This window comes from Rana temporaria, chromosome 3 (assembly GCF_905171775.1).
Source record: "Rana temporaria chromosome 3, aRanTem1.1, whole genome shotgun sequence".
Taxonomy (NCBI): Eukaryota; Metazoa; Chordata; class Amphibia; order Anura; family Ranidae; genus Rana; species Rana temporaria.
Window position 1 is genome coordinate 8,299,643 of NC_053491.1, and position 12,289 is coordinate 8,311,931.

Here is a 12,289-nt window from a genome sequence, read left to right on the forward strand (position 1 = left end):
AATACAGTAATAAATGCACCTATTTTTTTTTTCATACAGGAGCCTGAAAAGCATTGTACATGTGATTGATGGATCAGAGGTGCAAAGTCAGGCCTCTGCAGACAAGCCCTGCAGCTTTCTGTCTGTACCTCCAATACGGGATGACTGCCTACAAGCTGCAGAGCGCTGCTCTTTGGGGACCTTGCAGTTCATTTAGAACTACAAACCGCCAGCAGCGGTGGCTGACAGTACTTGTAGTCTATTCATTCACAGCAAACTGAATGACGTGGGCGGAGTCCCGCGCGGCCCCATGCTGTTTTTCATTTGCATCAGCGGGTGTGGGGATAAGATCCCTCGCCTGCTGTTGCACTGGAGATTGGAGAGAGACTGCAGGAGCTGGAACATGCAACATGCTGCACCTGAAAAATGGGTGGAACTTGTTACGTGTTCTGCAAGGTGAACGTATCCTTTAAAGCGGAGGTCCACCTGATTTTTTATTTTTTTTTATTTTTTATATAAAGCCAGCAGCTACAAATACTGCAGCTGCTGACTTGAAAAAAAAATGGATACTTGCCTGTCCAGCACACCCGCGATGTCAGCAGACGAGGCTGAGCAATCGCTCGCCCCTCAGCTGCTTCCGCCGCCAACCTCGGTGCTCGATTCCCTACTGCGCATGCGCGAGTATCGCGGCGTGCCGTCCCTGGTCCCCGCTCTCTCCTGGGAACAGTGTTTCCCAGAAGACGGGGGGGGGGCGTGAAGGGGCTGGACTCCCGCGGGAGTCGGAAACCTGGAAGTGGTGCAAATACCTGTCTTACACAGGTATTTGCACCCCCTGAAAGGTGCCAAATGTGACACCGGAGGGGGGGGGGGAGGGATCCAAAAAGCGGAGGTTCACTTTTTGTGTGAACCTCAACTTTAAAGTGTCTGTACACCCTCCCTGCTGACTTTTTTACCTATAGGTAAGCCAAGAATAAGGCTTTCCTATAGGTAGTGGAAATATCTCTTAAACGTGCGCCGTTTAGGCGATGGTTCACTTGTAGTGCGTCAATGATGTAATTGGCGCATGCGCTGGGTAGAACTGGACCTCCGTGCCATTTCTTCACTAGCGTATGCTGTTACTGACGGCTCCCACGCAGTCATGGGCAAAAAATGGACGCAGCGTTCACAGCGGACGGCGTGGGCTTCATTTGCGGGTAAGTTTTACATAATGGGCTCCTTTATGTATGCGCAGCGCCCTACGACCCCCCCCCCCTCCTTTTACGCACGCCCCCCTCCCCTTCCCTTCTTATCGGCTTTAGCCGCTGCTAGATAATCGTAAGAGAATCTGGCAGGCTGGTTGTACCCAGTTTGATCAACTTGGTACATTCAGCATGCCCATTAATGGATCGAATCTCTGCCGTTTCCTGCTGAACCAACCGAGATACAAGCCGTGTGTGGCCGCCCTTTGGCCCATTTCCTCAGTTTTCTTGTCTTCCGGTGATCTTATACGCTTTGTTTACCTGCAAGTATCACTCCCAGGGTCAGAGAACTGAATGAATATTTACAGTATCAGATCAGAGTTATCTTCTAATCATGACGATCTAAATAATCTTTTGTTCTTAGAGAATTGCTTCCGTTTGCAAGCATAATTAATGCATAGTGAAGCTTGTTTTGTCTGCTGTCTGGCTCAAAGGTCGGTGTGTGTTCTAAATACAGAAAGGACTTGGTAAAGAATCTGGAAAATGCTGTGAAATTCTGCGTATCCGTTTTTGTAAAAGAAGATTTTCTAGAGTCGGGGATCTGGGTATCCTCCCTTGCAGTACACGTCTCTCTGGTGTACAGTCAGTGGGTGGGAGTGGTGGGGGGTTGTGTGCTTTTCACAGGTCTGGGCAATGTCGATCACACAGCGCTGTGCTCTGTAGATGGAGGTATGTCGGTATTTGTTTTGATAAGCAGCGTTCTCAGGAATGTACAGGCGATGGGTGTATAGAGGGAAGGAGAAATCCCATGATTGTTCCTGAGTTTGAAAAAGAGACGTGAATAACAGAAGTTTGCTGCGAGGCCTCATGGTAGGAAGTATAGCCCAGGCGCCCTGAGGTCCTCTACAGAGGTGCTGAGATGGGACACTGTTGGCATTTTCCCGACTTCATAGTTGATTCGCTGAGCTGATTGGCTCGGTACAGATTATTCCCTTCGGTTTGCCGCCCTTCACTCTGGTAGCTGACAGATTTCGGGGGCAGACTACAAAGTCATGGACTTCTTCTTTTGCTTCCACCAGCAAGGTGTCCCTCTCACAGGAATGTTTTTTTTAATTTATTTATTTATTTTTTTCAATGTATGTTATCCAAAAAAAAGTGTAATATATCGAATTTTACTAGAGATGCACCGAATGGAAATTTTGGTACCGAAATTGCAGGATGCACTTAGCCAGAAACCGAAACAAAAAATTAGTTTTTAAAAAATAATTTTTATTAGGGCTGTTAGCCTGTTACTGATGAGTTTTTATTTTTTTTTTTATTTTTTTTTAAATCGATTAATCGACTAAGGCCCTTTTCACACTACAAAATAAATCCGTTTTAATAATCCGTTTTAAAATCCGTCAGATAATGTTAAAAAACGGAAGTTAGACTTTAATGATATTTTATAAAGGACGTATATGGGATTTTTTTATGTTCCGTAAAGATCCGTAATAGTCCGTTATAACATACGGACGTTAGTTATAACGGAATATGTGACGGGTCTTGCACTATTTTTTGTCAATTTTTTGTCCGTTGCAAGTAACGGATATATTAACGTCCTTTATATTTTAACATTGAAGTCTATGGCACACGGACGTTAGTAAATGTCTCCGTAAATGTCCGTTATGTTAACACACGTTAATTTTACTGAGCATGGATATTCAGGGGAACCCCGCCGTCAATTTAAAACAAAAGTGACGTGCGGTTCCCGGTAAATATCCATAACCAGACCCTTCAGGTCTGGTATGGATATTCAGGGGAACCCCGCCGTCAATTTAAAACAAAAATGACGTGCGGTTCCCCCTAAATATCCATTACCAGACCCATTATCCGAGCACGTTGACCTGGCCGGCCGCAGAAAAGAGGGGGGGACAGAGTGCGGCCCCCCCTCTCTCCTGAACCGCACCAGGCCACATGCCCTCAACATAGGGAGGATGTCCCCATGTTGATGGGGACAAGGGTCTCATCCCCACAACCCTTGCCCAGTGGTTGTGGGGGTCTGCGGGCGGGAGGTTTATCAGAATCTGGAAGACCTCTTTAACAAAGGGGACCCCCAGATCCTGACCCCCCCCCTGTGTGAAATGGTAATGGGGTACACTGTACCTCTACCATTTCACGAAGGAAGTAAAAAGTATTGTAAAAAAAACACACTGACACAAAAGAATAAAGTCCTTTATTAAAAAAAAAAAAAAAAAAACCAAACTCCAGCGCTGAAAAATCCACTTGTTCCCGGCTTCCTGCGTTGTCCTGATCCAGCGACGGGTGCGGGTGATCTCCCGCGATGAGAAGATCCAGCGTCGGGTGATCTCCGCTCCGGCGATGTGAAGATCCATCCATCCGGCGCAGCAGCATCCCGGACCTCCTCTCACCGCTGGGCACAGCCCAGCGAATGAGCGGCTGCAGCTGTGACATTTCTTATATAGAGGAGGCAGAGTCACCCGTCACGTGACCCCCGCCCCCTCTGACGTACCTCTGCTACGTCACTGGGTAAGCCCGAGAAGAGGAAAGGTCTTTCCTCTTCTTGGTCTTCCCCAGTGACGTAGCAGAGGGTACGTCAGAGGGGGCGGGGGAGGGGGCGGGGGTGGGGGCGGGGGTCTCCTGCGGTTCAGGAGAGAGGGGGGGCCGCACTCTGTCCCCCCCTCTTTTCTGCGGCCGGCCAGGTCAACGTGCTCGGATAATGGGTCTGGTAATGGATATTTAGGGGGAACCGCACGTCATTTTTGTTTTAAATTGACGGCGGGGTTCCCCTGAATATCCATACGACTTCTGGAGCTGGACTTCAAGAAAGGGTGAAATGGTTTTTATTAACGGACGTTAGAAAGGAATGATATAACGGATGTATACGGATATATACGGATAAACATTATCCGTTTTCAATAAAGGAAGAATGGTAAAATATTTATCCGTATGTATCCGTTATTAAATCCGTTAATAAACGTCCGTTAATAGGTGTAATACGGATATTATAAAACGGACATACAATCCATAGTGTGAAAGAAGCCTAATTTCGATTAATTAGAACGCACATACAGATACAACTACTTTTAGCTGATCTCCTTGCACATGTGCCCCCATACTGCCGGGATATGCACATGTGCCCCCATACTGTTACTGTAACCACTTACCGAACTATATATTAGGCAGGCAGACCCGTCCGCAGAGTAGATGATACAAGCAGGCAGGCGGGTGATGACGTCAGCGCGCCGCTACTCAGGTGCCGCCGGGTGAACCAAGATGGCCGCGGCTCCGGAGCTAGGCCGAAGCCGCGGCCTTTCCTATGGGCGAGACCGCGGAGCTTACTCCGCGGGTCGTGATCGATCAAAATTATTTTAATCGATCAAAGAAATTAACGATTAATCAAGCAATTAATCGTTAATTTCCGCAGCCCTAATTTTTATAGATAATTCGACTTTTTAATTTAAGTGGCTGTAAAGCTTCGTGTTTTTTCACCCTAATGTATCCTATGCATTAAGGTGAAAAAACAACTTGTACTCTCCGCACCCCGTGCCCCCGTTTTACTTGCCTGACCCCCGAACTTCCGTGGGCTCGTTCCCGCGTCACTCTCCAAACGGCTTGCCGGCAGTTCATTGGTTAGATTGATAGCAGTGCAGCCATTGGCTCCCACTGCTGTCAATCAAATCAATGACGCGGGGGGCGAGGCCAAGTCATATATTTGGTGGCTATGGCCGCCAAGTGTATCACACGGGAGCGCGCCTGCAAGGTAACCCCCTTGGGAGAGAGCTTCCCAGAGGGGGGTTAGCTCTTGCTGGGAGGCAACCCTCGAGAGCTGACGTGGGACCCCAGAAGAGGACGATCAGGGCCACTCTGTGCAAAACCAATTTGGCAATTTTTTTCCCCCCTCTCCAGTGTCGCGTGACTCTGTGTTACAAGGTCTCAGGTGTGAATAAGGAGCAGGTGTGTTAAATTTGGTGTTATCGCTCTCACTCTCTCATACTGGTCACTGGAAGTTCAACCTGGCACCTCATGGCAAAAAACTCTCCGAGGATCTTGTATAAAGATGGCCTAGGCTATCAGAAGATGGCCAAGACCCTGAAACTGAGCTGCAGCACGGTGGCCAAGACCATCCAGCGGTATAACAGGATGGGTCCCACTCAGAACAGGCCTCGCCATGGTCCACCAAAGAAGTTGAGGTCACGTGCTCAGCGTCATATGCAGAGGTTGTCTGCAGGAAATAGACGTATGAGTGCTGTCGGCATTGCTGCAGAGGTTGGAAGGGTGGGGGGGTCAGCCTTTCAGTGCTCAGACCATACGCCGCACACTGCCTCAAATTGGTCTGCATGGCTGTCATCCCAGAAGGAAGCCTCTTCTAAAGATGATGCACAAGAAAGACCCGCAAACAGTTTGCTGAAGACAAGCAGACTAAGGACATGGATTACTGGAACCGCGTCCTGTGGTCTGATGAGACCAAGATAAACGTATTTGGTGTCAGGCGTGTGTGGCGGCAACCAGGTGAGGAGGACAAAGACAAGTGTGTGTCTTGTCTACAGTCAGGCATGGTGGAGGGAGTGTTGTGGTCTGGGGCTGCGTGAGTGCTACCGGCACTGGGGGGGCTACAGATCATTGAGGGAACCATGAATGCCTGAGGGCTTTCACACTGGAGCGGCGCACTAGCAGGACGAAAAAAAAAGTCCTGCTAGCCGCATCTTTGGAGCGGTGTGTTTACCGCTCCTCCACTGCTCCTGCCCATTGAAAGTAGTGGTACACCGTGGCTATACTGCAGAGGCGCTTTGTGGTGGTTTTTAACCCTTTTTCGGCCCTTTTCCGCTAGCGGCCAAATAGCGCCACTTTACCGCCCTAGTGTGAAAGGGGCCTTAGGGGTGCACTTGCTTTTGTTGCCAGCGGTTTAGACCTTAATGGCTGTGTGTTGAGTTATTTTGAGGGGACGGCAAATTTACACCGTTATACAAGCTGTACACTCACTACACAACATTGTAGATACAAAGTGTCATTTCTGCTACCTGGCCCCTGGGGTTTGCCCAGCCCTGATTTTAAGCTGCATTTTAATGAAGACCTTCACCCTCCTTGCATAAAAAATTACAGCAAGGCCCCTACCCTCTAATGCTCACATGCTGGGATGTGTAAGGTAATATCCCGGAAGGCTGCAGGTGGGCCGAGGAGATGACACCCCCGCCCGAATAAATGAAGTGAGGACAGCCAAAAAAAGTACTTCCTTCCAGGGCTGTGGAGTCGGTAGATAAATGTTCCGACTCCTCAGTTTTTTGTACTTCCGACTCCTCTGTATTAATATGCAAATGTTTTTATACATTCCTTGAAGGAAAGAAAGAAAGGCAACATACATGTCATTACTAGGGTTGTCCCGATACCAGTATCGGGACCGATACCGAGTATTAGCGGGAGTACTCGTACTCCCGCTAATACCGCCGATACTAAAATAGAATACTTCCCTCCCCCCCCCCCGCCGCCGCCACGTTAATCACCGCGGCGCGGGGAACATTACAGACAGCTTTCGTTTGAATAGCTGTTTTCCCCGCCACGCATAGACACTCCCCCTTGGACGGATCTGTCCAATTGCGAGCAAGGGGGAGTGTCTATGCGCGGCGGGGAAAACGGCTGTTCAAATGAACGCTGACTGTAATGTTCCCCGCGCCGCGGTGATTAACAGTAGGTACGGTGGACATGGCTGGATATACGGTGGACATGGCTGGATATACGGTGGACATGGCTGGATATACGGTGGACATGGCTGGATATACGGTGGACATGGCTGGATATACGGTGGACATGGCTGGATATACGGTGGACATGGCTGGATATACGGTGTTCATGGCTGGATATACGGTGGACATGGCTGGATATACGGTGGACATGGCTGGATATACGGGGGGACATGGCTGTATGTACGGGGGGACATGGCTGTATGTACGGGGGGACATGGCTGTATGTACGGGGGGACATGGCTGTATGTACGGGGGGACATGGCTGGAATATGGTGGGGGACATGGCTGGAATATGGTGGGGGACATGGCTGGAATATGGTGGGGGACATGGCTGGAATATGGTGGGGGACATGGCTGGAATATGGTGGGGGACATGGCTGGAATATGGTGGGGGACATGGCTGCATTTGTGGGGGGACATGGCTGCATTTGGGGACACATTTAAAAAAAAGTATCGGTAATCGGTATCGACGAGTACATAAAAAAAAAAAAGTATCGGTACTTGTACTCAGTCCTAAAAAAGTGGTATTGGGACAACCCTAGTCATTACTACAGGAGTTTTATAGCCTTAGCTGAATGACAGCAGTTTTTCCAATGGTTTACAGCTTCAGTCTTGAACTATTGACCCTCCGTTCCCTTCACTTATACAAGTGTCTCTAGTCCTGCAAAAAAACATATTTACTTAATCCCTTATCAGTGAGAGGCTAGGTCAGGGGTTGACAAATTTGCTTGGAATCTAGGAGCCAGCTAAAAAAGTTAGGAGCCAGAAAACACGCCCCGCCCCGACGAGCTTGCGCGCAGAAGCGAACGCATACGTGAGCAGCGCCTGCATATGTAAACGGTGTTCAAACCACACATGTGAGATATCGCCGCGATTGGTAGAGCGAGAGCAATAATTCTAGCCCTAGACCTCCTCTGTAACTCAAAACATGCAACCTGTAGATTTTTTTAAATATCGCCTATGAAGATTTTAAAGGGTAAAAGTTTGTCGGCATTCCACGAGCGGACGCAATTTTGAAGCGTGACATGTTGGGTATGAATTTACTCGGCGCAACATTATCTTTCATAATATAAAAAAAAAAATGGGGATAACTTTACTTTTTTTTTTTTTTTTTTTTTTTTTTTTTTATAAAAAAAAAGTGTAATTTTTTCACAAAAAAAGTGCGCTTTTAAGACTGCTGCGCAAATACGGCGTGACAAAGTATTGCAACGATCGCCATTTTATTCTCTAGGGTGTTGGGATAAAAAATATTTATAATGTTTGGGGGTTCTAATTAGAGGGAAGAAGATGACAGTGAAAATAGTGAAAAATAACATTAGAATTGCTGTTTAACTTGTAATGCTTAAAGCGGAGGTTCACCCGTACATAACACTTTTTCCCCCTAGATTCATGCTCGTTTTGTCTAGGGGAATCGGCTAGTTGTTTTAAAATATGAGCCGTACTTACCGTTTACGAGATGCATCCTCTCCGTCGCTTCCGGGTATGGGCTTCGGGACTGGGCCTTCCTATTTTGATTGACAGTCTTCCGACGGTCGCATCCATCGCGTCACGATTTTTCCGAACGAAGCCAAACGTCGGTGCGCAGTATAGAGCCGCACCGACGTTCGGCTACTAGTGACGCGATGGATGCGACCGGAAGCCTCTCGGAAGACTGTCAATCAAGAAGGAACGCCCGCTCCCGAAGACCCATACCCGGAAGCGACGGAGAAGATGCATCTCGAAAACGGTAAGTACGGCTCATATTTTAAAACAACTAGCCGGTTCCCCTAGACAAAACGAGCAGGAATCTAAGGGGAAAAGGTAAAAAAATAAATAAATGGGTGAACTCCCGCTTTAACTTGTAATACCAACGGCTCACCACCAAATGGCACCAGCTCACAAGCCAAGTCGCCAGGACCCTATTTCTAGTCGACCTGGCGACCGGGATTTGTCGAGCCCTGGGCTAGGTTACCCATGGGAGCTGCGTCCATGGGTAACCTAGCAGAACACAACACTATGGAAAGTATAAGTATTGCCGCTCCTAATTGTGCGTTGCGTGCCATATAGTGAAGCACATGAAAAGCGCGCTTCTTCACAGTCACTTAACGTGTTCGTTTTGCGGTTACGTGAGGCACTGCATGCATTGGTCTTTATTCTTACAGTAGAGAAGTCATTAATTATAACTTTTTGTGAATTGGGACATTCAAACTTGCTTTTTTAATTCCAATCTAAATTTAGTCGAGTCGGTGCATTGTTTGCCGACTCCGACTCCAGGTACCCAAAATCTACTCCGACTCCTCGACTCCGACGCACTGCTTCCTTCCCAGGAAAAATAAATAATCGGCCAAGTCTGGGGGGAAGAAAGTCCACTTTTAACAAAACGCCAGGAGTTCAGTGACATTTTCAGCATATGTAGTGTTGAGTATATATATATATAATTTGCCTAATAAATGTGCTTTACATTCGGTTATTTTTCTTTGTAGCCGAACCAAACCTCCACGGAGGCACGCTCCCAAGAAGCCGTCTAATCAGCAGAAAGATCCAGTTGGTGTAAGTTACATTTATGTTGTCTGTAATCTATCTCCTCGCCACAGCGTTCATGAGTGTATTCATCCAATCGTTTTATTTCTTAACAGAATTTGCAGTATTTGAATTTTTTTTTTTTTTTTTTTAATGAATAATTTTCAGCTCTGATAATGTTGTGTACTCAGGTCCAAGCACTGTGTGCTTACTTTAGGAAAGAAAAGGGGAGGGTAACAAACCCTGGGACTTTGAAGGTGTCACAATAAAGCTACAATAGATCAAGGAAGATAAAATGCAGTTTATTTATTTGACATACATATTTGATAAAAAAAGGAGATTCAAGCAACCATGATTGAATCCCTAAGGACATAAACGGCTTCAATAAAGAGCCACAGCAAAACCTGTATGACAGATGCCCAACATGTTTCGCTCTGAATAGAGCTTCATCAGGAGCTTATACAAGATATACTAGAAAAATAAAGAGATAATAATCCGTGAGGAATCAAGCATTCAAATAATACTTAATTACATATTAATTGGAAAATAACATGATTTTCAAAAACCGTATAATGAAATAATCGTTTCAGAAAACGGGGAAGGGGGAGGAAGACAAGGTTTGTAATAACAGTGTGGGATACAAAAACAGATGTGAGTACATCAAGTAATTGGCAATGGGCAACCAATTTACCAATCTGGGCCACGTTCAATCCATATGCATTACAAAAAAAGAGTTTGATTTCAATGAAGGTTTTTAGAAAAAATCCAAAAGTTGCCACCGTCTGCCCACATCCACCCATCTATGCAGAGCGAAACATGCTGGGCATCTGTCATACAGGTTTTGCTGTGGCTCTTTATTGAAGCTGTTTATGTCCTTGGGGATTCAATCATGGTTGCTTGAATCTCCTTTTTTATCAATTATGTATAAATAAATTGCGTTTTATCTTCTTTGATCTATTGTATATTTATTGTGACACCTTCAAAGTCCCAGGGTTTGTTACCCTCCCCTTTTTCTTTCTTTTTGATATATTTATGGGATGTGGTGTCTTGATTTGACCTCCTATGCCTCACAACTGTGTGCTTACTTTGTTACAAATTTGCTTCCTCAGGTGTACTGTAGGGTGCGCCCTCTGAGTCCGTCTGACCAGGAGTGCTGCATTGAAGTCATCAATGAGACCACCGTGCAACTCCACCAACCAGATGGCTGTAAAGTCAACAGGAATGGGGAATACAAAGAGGTGAGAACTTTCTGCTGATTCTTAAAGGTTTTATTTAACATGAAGGTAACTATTGGTTTGTTACATCCACTTTTTTTGGGGGGGGGGTAGAGAGAGGAGCTGTTTTCAGAGCTCAATTTTATACATAAGTCAGACGTAATCCTCCCTCTTCTCCCCTGCCTGCTTTGTTCAGAAGGGATTTGTTTCAGAGAGAGAGAGAGAGAGGGGGGGGGGGGGGTCTAATGGGAGTCGGCTTCTGGTATGTCGACACCCTATAATAACCACTTCAGCCCCGGAAGGATTTGTCCCCTTATTGACCAGGCCGTTTTTGCGATACTGCGCAATCGTGTGACGTTGTACCCAAACAAAATTGATCCCACCCCCCACAAATAGCGCTTTCTTTTGGTAGTATTTGATCACCTCTGCGTTTATTTTTTTGCGCTATAAACAAAAGCGACAATTTTCTTTTTTTGCTATAATACTTTTCCAAAAAATATAAACGAATTTATTCATTAGTTTAGGCTGACATATATATTCTACATCATTTTGGTTAAAAAATAGCAATAGGCGTATATTGATTTGCGCGAAAGTTATCGCATCTACAAACTACGGGGTAGATTTAAAAACTTTTTCTCTCTCTCCCTCTCTCCGATTTTTAGCGGGACTGCGACATTGCGGTGGATAAATCTGACCCCAACTTACACCAGTGACATTTTTGCATTGATTAGTGCTAAAAAATTGCACAGGGAAGGAGTTAACACTAGGGGGTGATCAAGGGTCTAAGTGTGTTCCCTCAGCGTGTTCTAACTGTAGGGGGATAGGCTTACTGGAACATGACGGAGATCACTGTGAACAGTAAATTTCTGTCATATAATTAGGCAGAATGGGGAATCTCGTTGTTTACATAGGCAGTTCCCCATTCTGCCTCTCCTCACGATGATCACGGGCTGCCGGCGGACATAGAGTCCGCATGCCCGCTATCCTCCTGGCAGGGAGTGACGTACAGGTACATCGCTTGACACGGGAGAACCGACCTGCCGCAGTATATCTGCCGCAGTATATCTGGTCAACAAGTGGTTAAAGTGTTACTAAAGTAAAAAAAAAATATCTGTTATGCTCCCATATTTTGTGTAATGGGATTGCACATGGCAGCCCTGATCTTCTTCTTGGGTCCCCGTAGCAAGCTGTTTGCTAGGGGGGGCGCGCTACACGGTGTCCACTCACTACAGATCTGTGTCTATGGAGCTGAGCGCCATAGACACACGCCCCCCCCACATCCTACTCGCTGCATTTGAGTGGCTGCTGCTGCTAGAGTCCTGTGTGAGGAGGAGATGCAGCCTTGCACAGTGTTGGATCTATTTCCATTGGTCCTGGTTGCTGTCAATCAAATGCTGTAAAGAGGAAGTGAGGGGGGCCATGCCCCGCGCTGTGTGGCTCTATAAACCCACACGGCTTGGGAGCAAGCACACATTGTGTGCCCCTCATAACAAGCAGCTTGCTATGGGGGCACACGGAGAATAGGTGCCAAGGTCACTGGCTGAGGACCTGAGAAGAGGAGGATCGGGGCCGCTCTTAAAAAATAAATAAATAATAATTCACAGAGCAGGTAAGTATATAACATGTTTGTTTTAAAAACATTTTTACTTTGTAGTAACGCTTTAAATGTGGTGCTTTTTAA

General features: G+C 46.5%; 1 protein-coding gene across 12 annotated transcripts in view; it reads left to right on the forward strand.

Annotated features, from left to right (window-relative positions):
* The window catches only part of KIF23 (kinesin family member 23), a 912,882-nt gene that overhangs the window by 8,964 nt on the left and 891,629 nt on the right, over positions 1-12,289 (forward strand). For all 12 annotated transcript variants that reach the window (XM_040342213.1, XM_040342212.1, XM_040342215.1 and 9 more), the window contains exons 2-3: positions 9,358-9,424; positions 10,504-10,632. In XM_040342213.1, coding sequence (XP_040198147.1) covers positions 9,358-9,424; positions 10,504-10,632 — 196 coding nt within the window. The remainder of the gene's footprint in view (positions 1-9,357; positions 9,425-10,503; positions 10,633-12,289) is intronic.